General features: G+C 41.1%; 1 protein-coding gene across 1 annotated transcript in view; it reads left to right on the plus strand.

The window, feature by feature from the left end:
* The window catches only part of TG (thyroglobulin), a 711260-nt gene that overhangs the window by 320941 nt on the left and 370298 nt on the right, over positions 1–20021 (plus strand). Inside the window, exon 35 of the mRNA XM_086966244.1 lies at positions 6436–6501. Coding sequence (XP_086822370.1) covers positions 6436–6501 — 66 coding nt within the window. The remainder of the gene's footprint in view (positions 1–6435; positions 6502–20021) is intronic.

A 20021-nucleotide genomic window follows, 5' to 3' on the forward strand; every position in this document is an offset into this window, starting at 1 on the left:
ATCGCTGACACTTCATGATTCCGGCTCTCCTAAACAACATTCTATCCCACGTGAGCCTTTTCCGGCCTGGAACGATATTGACGCTGCTAGCCTGAAAACTCTTCTGACCAATTCTACCCCATCCCTATCAGCCGATCCCAATATCGCCATTATACAATTCAATGAGTGGGTGGGCTCCGCAGCCACCCATCTGGCCCCTCTTAAACTACGATCTCGTAATAGATCTGCTCCGGCTGCCCCCTGGTATTCAGAGGCTCTAAGAAATCAGAAACAACAGTGTAGGAATAAAGAGAGACACTGGCGGAAAGATTACTCTGCCGAGGCCAAAATCAAGTATAAAGAGACGCTGGTTATATACAAATCCATGATCAGCGAGGCTAAGAAAAAGTTCTTCCGCGACAGAATCGAACTAGCTAAAAACTCCAATAAGGCACTGTACGAAACTACTAAGCAGCTAGCTGGTTACTCTTTTAATGTAACCCCTCCACCCTTTCAGTCGCTATGCGACGACTTGGCTAACTTCTTTTATGGCAAAGTTAATGATATCTACTCCGCCTTCGCTAATAATATTAACTCCCCCTCTAATTCGCCGACAACCTCTCGGACAGGACCCACCCTCTCTCAGTTCAAAGATATCTCCAGTTCTCAGGTGGCGGACATTATATCCACCATAAAATCGGGTTCTGCTCTTGATCCATGTCCTCTTAAAGTGTTACTCCCGGTCATTGAAGTGGTGCTTCCTGTCATCACTTCCATCTGCAACTCCATGTTCACTTCAGGTAACTACCCAGCCACATTAAAACAGACCCTCATCAAACCATTGTTAAAAAAACCTCATCTTGACATGGAAGAATTGAAGAGCTATCGACCTATCGCCAACCTTCCAATTCTGGCAAAAACAGCCGAAAAGGCTCTGAATTCACAACTTTCGGCCTTTATAGAGGAACATCATCTTCTCGACGACTCCCAGTTTGGCTTTCGCCAATATCATGGGACGGAGACGGCTCTGATTAAAGCCGTGGATGATATTCGATCCATCCGGGACGCCGGGGGGACTGCAGTTTTTATACTGCTTGACCTGTCGGCGGCTTTCGACGCGGTCGATCATGTTACTTTGATCGACCGTGTCGAAAACATTGGTGTCCAACACAACGCCAGGAAACTGCTGGCCTCCTTTTTGGCCAATAGGACTCAGGTGGTTACAATGGGTTCTTTCCATTCTTCCACATTGTCTCTGCCATGTGGAGTTCCTCAAGGCTCATCCCTTAGTCCGACACTTTTTAATATCTACGTGTCGGACCTTGCCAATACCATTCGTGCACACGGGATGAGCCTTACCTCCTATGCGTATGACACTCAGTTGGTCCTGGCCATTAAGAATGATGGTCATAAAAAAGCCAATGATCTCAATCAGGGCATGTTGGCAATTGGGAATTGGATGGCTTCCAATTGCCTAAAATTAAATTCCGACAAGACGGAAGTAGTCATCTTTGGTCATCTGACCCCGTATTGGTCCTCTTGTTGGTGGCCCGCGTCATTGGGCCCTCCCCCTGAGCCTGTTAGCAAAGTGAGGAATCTCTGAGTCATTTTTGACGACCGTCTCACCTTTCTCCCTCATGCTAACCAGATTACGTCCGCCGCTTTTCATAAACTGAGACTAATCAAGAAAATCCTCCCCTTCCTTCCCGAATCAGCTGGCAAAACATTGGTCACCTCACTGGTACTGTCGACCCTGGATTACTGCAATGCTCTGTTCTTGAATGCACAAGAAAGAGTTTTGAATAAAATGCAAATAATCCAAAACTCAGCAGCAAGACTCCTGAGCAGAATCCCCAAATACCATTCCGCTTCTGCAACTATCAGAGAGCTACACTGGCTACCCATAAGGAATAGGATAAAATTCAAAGCGCTCTGTATAGTGTTCAAGGCCATGCACAATATGGGACCTGCCTTCTTCACGCAAAATGTGACTCCTTACTGTCCTTCCAGAACCTTACGTTCCTCCAGTCTAAATGACCTCGTGGTCCCACGCAGCAAATCTGTTTCATGGGGAGACAGAAGATTTTTTGTTTCAGCCCCCAAACTCTGGAACACACTGCCTTCCTCGATCAAATCAAGCCATTCACTCTGGTCTTTCCACAAACAACTCAAGACCTGGCTTTTTAACCAGTAGACCCACTCTTCCCCTCACCGGTTAAATTCTGCAGATATTCTAGCGCCGAGACGCCCTTGGGCCTTTGTTCGCGCTCTAAATTTTTTTTATTAATAATAATAATAATTCATTGTGGGAACTGGCAACACTCCACAATTTAAGGTACTTTGTTCAGCGGGCCTACCTTAGTACCTGTATCCATCACAGGCTCCATCCCGGTCAGCCTAAACCTGTGACTTTTTCCAATTCTGGCGCTACCAGAAAACCACAGTTGACACTTCGAGCTTCTAGGCACTATTTTACGTTAATATTTAAAATTGCATATCTCTGCTAATTGGATTTTTTTCATCTGGGTCTCAAATCATTTATAAAATGTTACTCTATGCTTCTAAATTGATGTGGGACTTTTCTTGATCTATCTTTTCACTTTATTACTGTATAAAGTGCTGCATAAATACTTTACACATTGCCTCTGAGGTAAGCTTGACTGCTTTTGCGCCAAGCTACTACAGGGCTGAGCACAGGTTAATTTGGGGTTTGCTTGTGGCTCACTCTGACAGAGGTTGTGGTTGCTGCTTGATTAGGGTTTTACCCCCTAGTAACTTAATTGCATACACTCCCCTTACAATGTTCTGGTCTGGATAGGATCATCATTGGATGGGGGCTTGAAAATTGCTTGGGGTAGGAATGCTTCCAGTTGTCTGCACATGTTGAGCATTCTTCGAAGGATTAGGCATGTATATTATTCTTGAGATATTTACAGAATGCTTCAAACTGTTCCTTAACTTCCTGGGTCATTGAAAAAGCTGCCTAAAAAGCAGGCTATTTGTCACTACCTCTCTCCGATCACTGAAATTAATTTGTCTGCAAACTACCCCAAAGTCGAGGGCTGAGGCCATATGATTGTCAAATGCCTCACTTGTTAGAATCTTGGCTGGGTGCTCCATATTTGATCAAATATTTGTATAATTATCCTCTGACCATACAACCATAGAAACCGACTGGCAATACTTGCCCAAATATTGAGAGGAATATATGGCATAAGTACCAGGTCTGCATATGTCTGATTCTCCTGAGGACAAGGTCTAGCTCAGTTGCAATCTCCTCATCATATTGTGGAAAGGATTAGGATGACATAAGTGGAGGATATTGAAATTGTGAGGCCTTGGATGTTATTGCAAAGGACACCTGGTCTGGTGCTGCCCATGCCCTGTGACATCAAAGGGGGTGAGATTTGAAGAGATTTATTTTTCAGACTTCCCCTCTTCCTTTGTCTTAGAGGGGAGATGTCTGCTTAAACATATCTTTTTGCTGAATGATCATAGGTGCAGCTAGGCCAAACATATTCTCAAAGAATAACCACCCTGGGTGATGCCAGACCACTTGAGAGCATTTCTCATCTATACACATGCTTTATAACTCCTTATCTGCAATGGGAATATTTGAGTACAGTATTTATGGATATTTGTTTTGGGATTTCTGTCCAAACCTAGCACATCTCTTCTCTTCATCTGCAGAGCACTGTGATGCACACTATTGGGCATGACTTGGTGTTGTGAGCATACCTACATAAAACATACGTCAAAACGAATGTCAAGTGTGTGACCTGAAGACACAATTGTTGGAATATCATCAACATTCAACAGTGCTGGCGATGGGTTCCTAAGATAAACTTTAGACCCATGCATTTTTTTCATACATATTAAGGATTCTCTTTCAAAGATGCCTATTCACTGGATCTTATGACTTCATGTCTAATACAGCCATGTAGAAGGCATGGATGTTATGTTATGTTATGTTAATTTTGTTTATATAGCGCATGGCTACCGCAGCAACGGGGCGTCCCAGTGCTTGTGGACATGCCAGAAGGAGCAACAGCACAGCCAGTAAAGATATGTTAAATGAAAGAAAACAACCAGGTTTTAATCTGTTTTCAGAAGAGCATGTGGGTGGTGGCGGGCCGAGCCCTTAGGGGGATCGAATTCCAAAGCTTCGGGCCAAGTACCTGAAGGAGCGGCCGCCGGCTCTACTCCTCCGGATTTTGATTGTGCAGCAAGAGATAGGTCCGCCGAGCGGAGAGCGCACGTGGGGGCATATAGGGAACAAAGTCCATGCAAAATTTGTGGACCAGCACCATACAGAATTCTATGGGTTAGGCACAGAGTTTTGAATTGAATACGTTGTTTGATCGGCAGCCAATGCAGGCGTCAGAATCGGGGAAGTATGGCAGGTTTTTGGGAGTGCAAACAAAATACAAGCGCCCGCATTCTGAGCTCTTTGTAGTCTATTTATCACTGTCAGGTTAGAGCCAAGCATGAGGGCATTACAGTAGTCTAGATGGGATAAGACTCGAGCCTGGACTATAGTCTGACGAGTGGGAGGCTGTAGCTGTCATGGGGGCAGAAGGTGCAGTGGCACCGGGGCCCACATCCATGAGGGTCCCATTAAACCATGCTGATTGCTGTGTTTTTTTAACTCAACAGCAGTCAAAGGAGCCATTTTCTGTGCTTTGCATAACAGGCCCAAGGCATCCTTGCAACACTACTGGTGGGATAATGCCATCTGGCAGAGAAACGGGTGGTCAGGGTAGTTTGTTGTGCATCGGTAGCACCTGCATGGTGTGTTCCTGTGTGGAGGGGGTGCACAAAGATGCATCTGACTTGTAGCAAGATCCATTTGAGGAGAACAGTCAGCTGCTGCTGTGTTTCTCTGCATGGTGTTATTGGTCGACATTTGGAAAGGATAAAATGTAATTGATTGTTATCCAGTTCGAAACAGTGTGGTTGATGTTGTGGATCGATGTGTGGTAATAGTTCATTTTGGAAATATGTATGCCGTAACTGGTTAAAAAGGGGGCAGCGTGTTGTTCAATGTGCAGCAGAACAAATATTGCTTACGTTTCTAACAATAAACAATACACAATACCTGGCTAAAACTAATTCATTCAGAGAACCTGTGGAAAGCTGATTTCTCACTCCCTTACACTTTTCCTCACATTTATTAAAGAATTCAATCCCCATCCATTCTGACTTCTCCATACACCCACTTCTCCAAAATATAAGAAGTTATGTTATATTTCACCTTACAGTGCTGCTCTATGTAAATGTATTCATTCATTCAGTTTAACAATGTGATCATGACATTTTTTATTTAAATTTATTTTGGACAGCTCTCTGGAGCTGCTGATGGCTGTTACATACTTCCATTTTCTAAATGCCTGATTTAGAATTTGGAGTACGGTTTGTACTCTATCAGGGGTAGGCCAGGGCCGGACTGGCCATAGCGGGCACCAGGCAGTCCCTCGGTGCGCCGCACGAGTGGGGGCTGGTTTTGGGTCCCTGGGGGCCGTTTTTGTTACGGCGCCGTTTTTGCTGCAAAATCAGCCTGTAACAAAATGGGCCGAAAACCGGCCCCGGCAAAGAGCTCGACGCACCTCCAACTCCCCCCCCCCCCCCCGAGTGGGGAGAGATGGGGAGGGCGCCCGAGCACTTTGCCAGGGCCGGTTGTGGTTCCCATTCCGGCCCTGATCAGGGCCACGGAGTAAAATACTCCATCGACCTGCCAGAGTGCCATGCTCGGAATTTAGAGTTTTCCGCTGGCTTAGCAGACAACCCTAGTCAGTGACAGGAACTGTTGTCATGCCCCGTCCTTCTAACATGTTAAAGTTTGACGGACGGCTCTGTCAAACATTTTCTCCCATGGTGTGGGGGTCATTTAAACATTTTACGGTCTCTTGCCGTCACGTTTTTCACAGCAGTAATGGAGAGTAAAAACTGCCCATTTGACCACCCACTCTAAATTGGTTGGCGGTCGAATGGCCACCCCTCTGATGGCCCTTTATCTTTTGGGCCGTCTGAGGAGTATGACAGCGACGGAGATTGAGTACCCGTCAACGCTGACATACTTAGGTCCACCCTTAACTGTGTCAGGGTCCACCCTTAAGTATGTCAGACGGGCAGACCGTCAGTTTGGCGGAGATGGTTCTCTATCACCTTTGCAACAGAAGACCCTCTCCACCAAACTCTAGATCGGCCCCTAGGAACTTATCGGGAAATTTCAAAGCTGACAGACATTTTCTATTTTTGTAAAATGCTTGTAATGATCAACTCAACATGCTTTCTGAGTCTTACGATAATAATTTCCCAACATTATGTACCTTTTCCATTTAAGGTTAGGAGACGATTGTGCTTTCCTCTCTCCATGGAAACACTCTTAGTAAACAAGACAATGTCACGTATCTACTGTACAGTGTGTGATTGATGTTCACCTTTTGTTGTTTATAGAGATTCAGCAGAGCAAGGATTCGAGCGTGTGCCCACCTGTCCTCCCACAGTACCTGCCGGAGAGAGGTAAGAGGCAGAATTAAGGCGTCCGGAGCTATATATAAAAAATAAAAAAACAAGCTCTTCATCTCACTCTAAGCAGCATCCCTGGTTTGTGTGTATGATATATATTGTGTTCAGATAATTCACACCCTGTGCGTCAGACTCCCATCCCTCACCACCTTTAGAAACAAACTCCAAACACTGCTCTTCCAAGGGTATTTCTCTGACCCCAAATAAACCCTCAGCACAATTTGTGTCATCCACCTTCCTCTAGTTACTGGATTTCTCCACCCCCCTTTTAAGGCATCTCTGCCCCTCTGTAGAAAGGCTCTCACAGCCCCTCCCACTCCTGTCACATTTGTATCCACTCCTGACCGGACTCCTCAACCAAAGTGCAGCGCCAACGTTGCGCAGGTGCCTCCCCTCCCCATCTTACCCCTTTGATCCCATTCGTTCACTGGGAGCTAAATGCAGCCCAGGAAAAAGTGTTCATCCCCACGCCTAATGTACAGTGAGTCCGACCTTCTCCAGAAGAGTGTGGGTTGTCACGTTAGGTACATGTCTACTAGAAAATTGTACATTTTGGGTATACGCCAAGTTTCTTTAGTTCTTTTTTATTTATTTTGCCACAACATAAAAAATATGTGACATATGCACATTTTAAGGCACAGAGGGCCAGTTGTACGACCGTTTTATGCAGTCGCAAAGGGGGTTTCAGCCTCTTTGCAGCCACAAAAAAGGTCAGGCCAATGTACTAACCCTATTTTGCGAGTCGCTATTAGGAAGGGGCGTGCCAAGGGCGTCCCTTCCTAATAGCGAATCCATACCCAATGTATGATAGTTTTGCGACCGCAATTGCGGTCGGAAAACACTTTCAGTTTACCATCCTTCCCAGAAGGGTGGTAAGCCACTTGCAAACGGGAAGGGGACCTTATAGTGGTCCCAGGGAACATTCACGGCCCTTAAAAAATGAAACTAAAAAGTTTCATTTTTCATTTTTGAATGCATCCCGTTTTCCTTTAGGGAAAATGGGCTGCATTTAAAAAAAAAAAATACAGCTTTATTGACAAAGCAGTCCCAGACATGGTGGTCTGCTGACACCAGCAGGCCACCATGCCTGTGAGTGCTAGCCATTCCCAATGGGGTCGCAAATTGTGACAGCCTCGTTAATATTCATGAGGCATGCAATTTGCGACCCCAATGGCAATCACAAACAGTGTCTGAGACACTGTTGTACATTGAATTTTGCGACTCGCAAATTGCGACTAGCAATTTGTCGCAATTTGCGAGTTGCAAAATTCAATGGTCATACAGCTGGCCCAGAGTTAGTTATTATGATACCTGATTACTCCAAGTGGTGCTCCATTGGTGACTGATGATGGGAGACGCTCATTCCAAGGCAGGTGGTGCTATGATCAAGGGGTTCTAGGACACTGTTGCGGCTCGGAACATAGGGGCATATTTATGAGCCCCTTTACGTCACTCTTGCACCACACAACGTGGTGCAAGAGCGACATAAATAAAAAACGAGATTTATGAAGCCACGCAAGTTCACCTTGCATGGCCTGAGTGGCATCATAAATCTCGAATAATTCAGCGCAACGAAAATCGCTGCAGTATCTCGAGTAATGCAATGCAGTGCAAATCCCTATGTTGCGTTACTCTGTCCTGGGAAGTCATTTCAGTGGACGTGTATTGTGTTCCCATGCAACATCCATGGATTTTGACACATTCCGAGATTTACAAGAAGTGGTAGACCTGGGAATGTGACAAAAACCTACACCTTCCCAGGTGAGGTGTGAAGAGGAGAAAGATGTTTATTTCTTGTTGTTTTTTCCTCTTTCTATGTGTGCTGCAAAATGCAGCACACAGAGAAATAGAAAGAGGAAAAATCTCTGGGGATTGTTTTTGAACAGGAAGGTGACACTTCCTGCACAAAAACAATCCTTCTTACAATGCAGATAACCTTGCTCTATGATGCAGGCAGTGCTTAATTTGAGCTGGTGCTTTCCGGGGCTTGGCACCAGCACTTAATTGTCAACACCGGCGCTTGTGACAGTCTGCCACAAGGTGGTGATGTCTGGTTAATTTGGAGATGACCACAATAACAGGTAATTATTAGATCATATCTGCCTCCCAAGCCATTCTTACAGCTTTAGAGGCCTGAAATAGTCCGAATGGTCACACTTGTAGGAGTGTGATGGTTAGTAGTTGTGCTGTTACTAACATTGGCAGCATCACAGGGGCAATGTCTGATCACTTGTCGCGAGCCCTTGCACTTATTTCTTTTTACAAATCGGGTTGGGTAGTACGGAGCCTTGATTTGCATAAAGGAGACATTTTCTCTTTAGTACAGAGATAGAAAACTTTGTATACGACTTTCTCGATATGTCACTGTATCTCTTAACTGTTATCACCAGGCACACAAGTAATTAATCCTTTTCACAAATACTGAGCTGCACATCAAACTATATCATTGGATAAATCCACCTATAAACACAGCTTTTTTTCATGGTACAATGTGTTTTTCATCTTAAAAACAGACGTTTTGCGTTTCACCTAATGTGATCTATCGCGTGTTTGATCGTTGCACGCCTGCCTTGCAGACAGCTGTGTAATGCTGTCATGTGAATGCACCTCAGGGGGTTGTTGTGCTTAGATTGCACAGAGCCTACCTTACCTGGAGCCATGCATAATCATATCAGGAAGAAAACATGTCTTGGCATTTACTCACATATAATTATAAAGTTCGCCTTCTGCAGCCGGATGAGCTGCTGTCATGTTTGGTGCTCTAAAGCTGTCTTTTTATGCCTGGCCACCCGCACGCCCAAAGTTAGCAACTGCTGTGTTTTTTCAGATAATACTGATGCTGATTGGAAAAAGGACGCTTGTAATTGTACCGATATTACATCTAACTTTATTGTATAGGCTATGAGAAAGTAAACTAGGTTTCCTCGACATAGGGTTTTTTTGGTACTATTTTGCGCATTGATCATAGTTTCGATGTATGGCTACGAGAGATCAATCATTGTTTTACTCTATTATCTGATACTGCTAACAAGCATTGGCAAAGCCAATATGTTTGGCTTTTTTAGGTGCATGCCCATTGCGATGTGATATGTCTGGGTGCAATAACAAAGTTCACAGAAACGCACCAACGTACTGGTCGGGTGGTAGCGCTATCTGAAAGACAGGATTTTAGTTCCTTGTTTTAAGCCACTTCCCAAATCATACAAGCCATGCCTTTCGGAATGGATACCTAGTTATTCTTCATAAGCCATGACCCTTTTAGAAACCCCCACTTTTTCTTCCAAGTTTCAAGTTTATTTATTTATGATAACTGAACTCAATTGAGGTCCACATAATAATTCTAACATACAGTTAAAAGCAATAAAATACCATAGAAAAGTACATGATATCAATTTGTCAATATAACGGCAGGAAACTTTTAAAATAATGAAACAATTTAAAGCAAAACATTTCATTTGGAGGGTTAAATATTGCTTCAATAAAATCAAAGGCTGTAAGGATACCCATTTGGAAACACATAGGTCTTAACCATTTGCGTCTAAATACCATAAGTGCCGGACAGACAAAAATGACATGATACACGTCCTGGGGATTGGAATTACAAAAATCGCAAATATCGGAACGGCCGTACCATTTAGACAGAAGACAGTTCAAAGGGAGTAGATTTTGCCTTAGCAAAAGGGTAAATCGCCGGACTCCATGGGGGAGATTCCAGGATATATCCCACTTAAGGCCCTGATGAAGTACAAAAATGAGCAGTAGCGAAACTATTAAACACACTTCTCTTTTATGTTCATCACCCTCACTTGATTGAATAGTGGCAGGTGATGTCTGGACAGGGAGATTGCCAATCATTGTGTGAGAAGCAGAGAATGGTCTTCATTCCTCTGTTTTCCTTATATTTTCATAAGGGGTATATGTTTGAGACTTTTTCTTTAATATCAAGAGGGGAGTTGGTTCTTCAGAAGGAAGCAGTATCACTTCCTCTCTTGTGCTGCTAATGTGACGTGGCGACAACAGCACAAGAGGACCCACCCACGTAGTTTTGACCCGCAGGTTGCAATTCCAGACTCCGAACACATCTGTGTCGAGAATTTTATCAACAGCCTGGCATGCACCTTTGATAGTTGTGTGGGCCATGCCAGAGAAAGGGGGCATTGCTGATTATTGCTGTCCTGTAGAACGCAGCAACTGAATGGTCCGTCACCCAAACCTGTTGTGACAAATTGAGACATGGTGCACCCATGGATCAACCTGACCTACCGTTGAGTACCTGTAACTGCACACACTCAGTCAGTTACTCAGAAACTAGAAAGATTTGACATTCTTTGGGAACAACCACAGATTCCGGAATTGCTATACTAATAAAGGCAACTTGTTCATTTATGGTGGGCTATTAATTGATGTTGATTATAATAGTAAGTTTACTAAATTTAAAATATATTAGCTCTGTCCTTGGGCCACTGAAAATACCACACTTTTATCAACCATTGAATCAGAATCCAGGAAGCCCAAAACTTTGCTTTCCCAAAATTCCCCCAAATCATAGCATGCAGTACCACACCAGGTGTCATCTGGACCTCTAAAATAGTTAATGCAATCATGTGACACAGTTAATGTCGCCAAAGGCAACCAATTGGCTGCTGCAAACGTATCCGCCTGATCGTAGGCTGCCACCAGCATTCATTAAGCTGAAATGCCCAATATGATGAAGCTAAGCCATTCCAAACTTAAGTAAAAACAACCAGTCCTAAATGTTAATCTATACACACCATCCCCATTCAACCACCATGGTGGCTTGAATCTTGAGTGTCTTGGCTAGCTTAACATGCACCTCTGCCCCCTCAAATTGGCCTCTGGTGTCATCCATAATCCTTGCCTAGCCTATTTTGGGAATTTTGGATCGTAAAACTCATCCGGTCTTCCGCTGACCCAGTTACGTCACTCTCTGTGACACCCACAATGAATGTCATTGTGTACATGAGCTGAAATAATAGTGCATCATAAAACAATGTATCTAGCACTGGCAGATGTCAACTATACCATCTAATATGGGAAACAACATTTCCTGTCTCTTGCCTGAGTTACTTTCCTGAACCTAGCCCATCCCACACCCATCCTTCTGGGAAGAAGTCATGTAGGTAGCTCAGCTTTTGTGATTGCTTCTGTTATGAAATATGAAGCAGCCTGACTAACTACTGCCAGCCACCCACTCATACCCATTAGATGAGCACATAACAGGAACCAACCTGAGGCTTTACTGAAAGCCACTGCACTCAGCACCCAATCTCTCTGAACCACACTCTGTTATGTTTAAGACCCCACCTCAGACCTACAAAAGTCTTGCTGGTCATGAAGGACAGTGCCAAGAAACAGTGAGGGTGGCTGAAAGTTCAGCATTCTGGCATCTGGCAGTAATGAGAACGAAAGGAAATGGCGGGTGGCAGCGTGCAAAAAAATATATAAAAAACAGCGATCTCGGAACCGTGGTGGGGCAGGCAAGCATGGCATAAAGCGGGTATGGTGCACTGAATGTAGCAAAGCACGTCGTTCCTGCAAGTAAGAGAAACTCAATAAAGAAAAGAGTGCTTACAGATTAAATAAAGCATCCCGTGTAACAACCGAAGTAAGAGTCAGTCGCCATGGTAGGTTACAGACGAATCAGGGTGGTTCTAAGGAGGGACTAACAAGTCAATTTACGAATCAGAAGCCAGCATTTACAAAGGACAATGACACAATCCAATGACAAACATGGTCGGAGAGTGGGCAGAGCTTCTATTACATACTCCACAACAACAAGTCTCCCAGAGCAGCGCATGCACACTGACACTAGGCTCGACTTAAAAAGGGCTGAGAGCGTGTTCTTCAACTTTAAATAGTGCAAGATTAGTACCATTGGCAACACCATAATGTGAAGGAGCTTTGCCGCATGCCTATTCAGCAACTACACTAATGACTTGTTCCCTGATCACACAACAATCTTCCTGTTGACGCCCTCCAACCCCCCATAAATTACTACTGCAACTATAATCTGGATTAGTTCTGAACAATAGACTTTGACTGTGTGTCCAGGCTCCTTCCATAAAACGGTCCGCTGTAACAATTGAAAACACCAGGTTGTTGCATCAGGCATCATTAAATACCCATGTCTGGGTGATGACCATGACGGTTTACTAACACTACATCGATGTAAAAAATATCAATGAAAAAATATAGACTACAAAAATATCGACTCCTGTACTTAAACAGGTAAGTACAAAAATATTGACTAAAAAATATAGTTGTACAAAATATAGATGTACAAAATATTGATGTATATATATAAATAAAATAAAATTAATATTAATTATATTACATATTAAAATTGATTTTAACAAAATAAATTAATTTTAATGTACATTTTACCAAAATAAAACATAGAAACGTAATTAAAAAAATATAAACAGACAAACGTAATAATGTATATATATATATATATATATATATATATATATATATATATATATATATATATATATATATATATATATGAAGCAGAGAACTCTGGGTAGTTCTCAAGTTTAGCTGGAAAGCAACTCCTGTTAGAGCACTCTCAACACCAGTGACACTCTAGATCTGTTCACCTCAAATGAAATGTCTGCTTTTCTATGAAGGTCTTTAAGCATAGGATTAGCACAGTGCTGTCCATGTCGAGCTGTAAAATGGCAAAAGCCATTTACCACTCCAGGCACAGTATTACAGCTTTGAATTGGTAAAATACCAACCAAGCCAACCTAAAATGAGTAAAAGCAACTCCTGACACAGTGTTTAAATTTACTATTCCAACTCCAGTCACTGCACCAGTAGGAAAGTGTTGGATAGCGGAGAGGTAGAAATTACTATTCCAACTCCAATGAGTACAACAGTAGGGAAAGTGTTCGATAGTGAAGGGGTGAAAATTACTAATCCCACTCCAGTGAGTGCAACAGTAGGGTAAGTGTTGGATAGCAGAGGGATGAAATTTACTATTTCAACTCCAGTTAGTGCAACAATAGGGAAAGTGTTGGATAGCAAAGGTATACAATTACTATTCACACTCCAGTCAGTTAAAAAGTAATAACAAAATAAATATTTAAAAATCATAAAATACTATTATAATAATAAATTAATAAATAATTTATAAATATGTTAAAAATTAAAATATCAATATATGTAATATATAAAAAGAAAACATATTATAATATTAATTACATATAACAAATACCTACAAATATTATATAAAATACATTTACAAATACATTTCCAAAAAATAAATATTCTAAACTAGAAAATATTTACAAATAAAAACATTAATTATTACATAAATGTATGTATTGTATTTCCTACTCTATAACACCACAGAAATCACAACACACTTCTACATTTTGAAAAAAATATACCTCCATAATTAACATAATTATCAATTAAGAAATATTATTAATAAATACATAATTATTAACAATTAGTTAACTACCCACACTTTAACCCTATAATCCTCACAACACACACCTAAATTAAACTGTAAAATAATAAATTACACAATTAAAACTTATTTTAAAATTAAAAACTATTACTATTAAAAAACTAATTATAAAGTAAATAACATTTATTTAATACCCACCCTTTACCCTTTAAAAGTAAAAACACACAAAAAACTATTACCCCAAATAAATATCCAATAATTAACATTAACTAACAACTATATTAATTAATTAAGCACAAATTACTTCCCACACTTTACACCTATAAACACCACAAGTCACCTAAAATTAATTGCACAATTACCATAATTAGTTTGTATTTACATTAATTAAAACCAAATTAACAAATAGTTAATAATAAACAAATTAATAAATTACTTGCCATCCTTTACCCCTATAAACCCCAAACACACACATAAAATTAATTACACAATTACCATAATTAATTACCAGTTAATTAATATTAATAAACAACCAATTATTAATCATCTAATAATACATGCATTTACACATTTTCACTATAACATCTCAATTAAATAAATATTAATAAATAACAAATAATCATTAATTTACTATAATAAAATTACTTCCCACCCTATTCCCCTGTAAACCCACAACCTGCTACGGAACCAAAAAAAACAAAATTCAAACAAATAAAAATGTACAACTACTAAAAATTGACACATGCATTAAAAAAATCTTACACAAAATAATACATCACAAACATTTAAAATATATACTAAAATACATAACTAATAAAAAAATCGATATTTTTAACAACTATATTTTGGCAAACTATATTAAATACTTCAGTAGTTTTTTAAATCGATATTACTTACCTTAAGTCGATATGCTTGACCGCAATATTCTTGCTGTCGATATTTCTCACTCACGATATTTGTGACTCGATATTTCTGCCAGTCGACATTTAAAACTCGACACTCTGTCTCATCACCGACCATGACTAAATAATGCTGTGATCTCAGACCCTGGGGTCTTCTTTCAGCCCATAGCATTCTTACTACCAGTCTGTGCAGGATGTAGGTACATGGCAAGCTTATAACATCAAGCATTGTATATAATAAATGACACTGGCAGCTCTTGGGAGCAACATGTTGTCGCAAGTTTATTGATTACACAGGTTGGGTCACCTTCAAAGCAATCCAGGTGAAATTCCTTCCCGCACAACTATGAGGGGTTCAATCTTCCAGCACAACTATGAGGGGTTTGATCTCCCCGCACAACTATGAGGGGTTCGTTCTTCCCGCACAACTATGAGGGTTTTTTGATCTCCCCGCACAACTATGAGGGGCTCGATGCTCCCTCGCCCAGATTTTTCAGTTGCCTGAACGCTGGATTCGATTTTACCATCCAGAAATTTCAGCTGCTAAAGTCTGTTTGGAAAAGGACTGCATTGCAGCCTAGCCCCGTTCTCTGGCCCCCAGCTGACGTAATAACAAGACATGGGGGAGCATGCTCAACTTTGGGATTGTGAGAAATGGACATTATGTGATATGGCTGTTGTGCTAATTGGGGAATTTATTGCTGTACTTTTTTAATAGGTGAAATAAATGTTTTACTGATGAATTGTGCAAACAGGGCAATATGTTCTTTTCTGGATTATGACACAGACTAGTTAATGTGCTTGGGGTAGGATGCAAAGTGGCCGGGGTTTTCTTTATGGGGCTGTCAACAGCACAATGTGTTCTTAACGCAGATATCCTTCTTCCATGCTGTGGTTAACTTCTACAGCTTTTCCCCGCACCTCTCCTCCTTCTAAGAAAAAGAAGAATCACAGGCATTATCAGGCCATTGAGATATGTCTTTAACACAAACAATAATTGAGGAAGTTGTTTTTATCTTCAGAAATATTTGCCATGAATAATGCTGGGTAATTACAAGTTTTACTTTATGCAGCAAAGCACCCAGTACAACATAATCAGTTTCCTCCTATATTTTCTTACTGCTGAAATCAGGAGGAAATTGTGTGCGGAAATGGGCCTGGAATCAAGGAAAATATGTGAAATTGAAATGTGAAACTCAATCCATGTCCCACATCTTTTCTCAGATTCAGGGTCCAAAAAAACATAATGGCAGATACCTGGGGTGGAGAGACCAACTGGTTTCCATATCTTCAGGCTCGGTATCCACCTCCAATTGCTGGTTTACTTATAATGGGACTTGTAGTATAAAAATGGTGTGGGACCCTCATAAATACTACACTGTGATCTAAGATCTTCCATAGTGCAAAACTACTGTCCTTTACTTTGGACAATAAAACGAATAGATCTACATATAAAAGCAATGGTGATTAGAGTACATTTGGAACTGAGACAACACAAATCCTCTAAGATGACCCAAAAGCAAGCATTACTTGTCATGGGTTATATTCAGACTGGATTAATAAATTCCTCTTTTCAACTATCTCCCATAAAATAGCTCTGGACACAGAACACAGACGTATCTCCATCTTTAGGAAAATTAATCATATTGCTCCAGTATTTAAATCACTAAAATGATTAACAGTTGATGGCCTATTCTTCCTGCCCCACCACTTTTAAATCCATCATTGCCTCCTCATTCTCTGGCTTCTCCCCACGAATATGGAACACTATCCTCCATGGTTCTGATGAGTTTTCACTCTATCTGCATTGGAAAACAGACCAACAAAACCCTCATCCTCCATAAATGCTCCAACCACAACAGATCCTTTGAAGAATTTCATTTTTTCTCCACTCTACCCTCGCCATCCACATCCACACCCTTTCTGGCCTTGATTTTTTCACCACTGTAACCTAATACAACTTAACCCTTCCTATGCCCCATTCTGGGAACTCATTTCCACGAAATCTGGCCTGGGTCTGCACTTTTTTCCCTCGACAATTAATCTCCCCTTCCCACCTTTGACACTGTTTACACAGTTATCTGCCTCACCATCCAATAATGCATCTCTACAGTGTTCTATCTGTGGTATTCAAGAGCTTTAATTTGTCTAAGTTTTGCTGACATCTATGATATTTTACTTTATTACTCGGGCTTTAAAGCGCTGTGTCTGCTTGGACAAATACTTGCCCAATCTGAAATGTAAAATGTAATTATATAATAATAAATGGGTTTATAGTTGGAAAAAAATGATGTCTAATTTATATGGCAAATACATAATTGAGTGAAAAAATTGCGGCCATAGAATCACATACACACACACGTATATCAAAAATATATATACATAAATATATGTATAAATGTCACTTTAACCTACCTGTGATGTAATGCCCACTGCAAAGTAATATATATGAAATTAAAACCTTATTTTGTATTTAGGAGAGTTTGAACTATTTAGCAAAATACAGTGGCAGCTTGGGATGGCGGCTTGGCAGGATCAATTATGGTTAGATATCACCTGTATATTTCAGCCCCTCCCGATGCGAAACAAGGAACACCCCGGGCACACTCTTCTCGTGAGTGCGGATTCCCCAGTCATTGACATAAAGAGGGAGGCTCACAGCAGGCACTGTACATTATGGAGGCGATTGGTCTGCACTGCACACAAAGTTTGTTTTCAGGAGCCCTTCCCCTCAGAGTGGGGTCCTGCTTTATCGACTGCGGGCCCGATTCACAGAATGAACTTAAGACTCAATCCTAAACTTACTACTATTTTGGTATTCACAGAATGCACTTACTCATTTCGGTATTCACAGAATGCACTTACTCATTTTGGTATTCACAGAAGGCACTTATTCATTTCGGTATTCACAGAAGTTAGTAGTCCTAACTTTAGGACTCCTAAATTCCTTCTGTGAATACCGAAAGTCTTAAAATTAGGATTTTTCTCGGTTTAGGAGTCCTAAAGTTAGGAGTCCTAACTTTACTACTACTAAATTGAGAAAAATCCTAATTTTAAGACTTTCGGTATTCACAGAAGGCATTTAGGAGTCCTAAAGTTAGGAGTCCTAACTTTACTACTAATAAATTGAGAAAAATCCTAATTTTAAGACTTTCGGTATTCACAGAAGGTATTTAGGAGTCCTAAAGTTAGGAGTCCTAACTTTACTACTACTAAATTGAGAAAAATCCTACTTTTAAGACTTTCGGTATTCACAGAAGACATTTAGGAGTCCTAAAGTTAGGAGTCCTAACTTTACTACTACTAAACTGAGAAAAATCCTAATTTTAAGACTTTCGGTATTCACAGAAGGCATTTAGGAGTCCTAAAGTTAGGACTACTAACTTCTGTGAATACCGAAATGTGTAAGTGCCTTCTGTGAATACCGAAATGAGTAAGTGCATTCTGTGAATACCGAAATAAGTAAGTGCATTCTGTGAATACCAAAATAGTAGTAAGTTTAGGATTGAGTCTTAAGTTCATTCTGTGAATAGGGCCCTGTGTGCTTTGACGGCACATATTCTATTTTACAGTGATGGCTACAACTCGCAATAAACATCTGGTTTCATTATTGCTGCTCTGGGTCGGAAGCGGCATCTTCGAGAACATTCGAGCGTGCACGTCACGTTTGCGTGTTAGCGTGCTAACCCTTCTAGAAGCCTCAAATAACATCTTTGCTGGAAGTAAGTGGCAGACATGGCATTCTAATTATAGCAATTGTAGGTTACAGGAAGTGGCATATTCTCGTTCTAGCCAGCTTGTGGAACTTTAAAAAGGTGTTTGTGGTGTGCGCGTGCTTCGGCCCCTGGGGACAGGCATGCTATTTGAGTCACGATGTCAACTTTGGGTAACAAACATTTGCAATGCAATCGGTCTTGCATCCGCAAGAGTTAGAGCTACTGACGTTGTACCCATGTGTTATGGTTCTTGAGTGGAGTGAGTGTAAATGGTTTAGAGTGGAATTATGGGGGTTGAATTGGAATTTTGTGGGGTGTCATTGTGTGGTGTGTAGTGTGTCTGTGTAGTGGAATTATGTGGCATGGTGAACAGATGGGGTGAAAGCTGCACAGAATAGATAGAAAGGAAGATAGAGAGGGCTAGGTAGTTTGTGCACAAAGTGGTGATCTAACTCTAGACAAAGGAGCAGAAAGAGTGTGTGAGAAAGAGAGAAAGAAGGGGGAGAGCAGGTCATTTTGTATTGTGTACCAATGCTAATTTATAGGGAACCGCTCTGTAAATGAACCTTGGTCCACAATACAAAATGACATACAAAAATCATCTTTCAACACCATTAAAAACGAACATGTCTCTTTTCCATCTTGGGTGTATAATACCGGTACCTCAGTCCACTTTTTAGCAAGAAATGCCACAATTGTTTCTATTTGCTATCTCAATACCCCAATTCATGCAGTTAGTTTCTGATAATATTACTGCACTAAAAATGAAAAACAACGTCTATTCTTGTCTCAGTGGAAAATTATCACACAGTGGGGGTTAAAAATTAATTTGCAAAATCTAATCCAAGGATAGTCTCATAAAAAAACCACAGGCAAAGTCAATAGGTCTTACCTTTAATATGTGGGTGCAGAGCCATTGCATTTTTACTGCATATTTGCTTTGGAGTAGTAGAGAGTAAACAGTATGTTGAAGGGAGGTGGCATTTTGTGTTCAGGTGTGTTAATATTATATTATACTCCGGACCCTATATACTCCAGACAGCAGGAGTGCAGAGCTGATAGTCCTGCGTGTGTGAAGGATTGACTGACAGTCATCAGAGCCACCAGCACACATTCTGCTTTGGGAGCGCATAAGCTAGCAGAGCACTTGGAGACCTTCATACATGAGGGTGCAATACGGGTGCAGACATTATGAAGTGCTAATGGGGAACAGTATGGGCAGATTGCAATTCTGTCCTCCCTGCCTGAAACAGTGCAGTGCTGGTAATGAACGAGGCTAGCAGTCATAAGGACCCCGCTGGGATGGAGAACAAGAACGTCTTAGTCAACATTTGATAAGTTGCCTACAAGCTGGGAGAGAATCAAGTAAAATTATCAGGGCAAATCTCTCACCCACTGAGGTTCTGTTTAATGACTGGGTACCGTACAAATATTCACTTGATGCTGTATAAAGAG

Source organism: Lissotriton vulgaris, chromosome 4_1 (assembly GCF_964263255.1).
Source record: "Lissotriton vulgaris chromosome 4_1, aLisVul1.2, whole genome shotgun sequence".
Classification (NCBI taxonomy): domain Eukaryota; kingdom Metazoa; phylum Chordata; class Amphibia; order Caudata; family Salamandridae; genus Lissotriton; species Lissotriton vulgaris.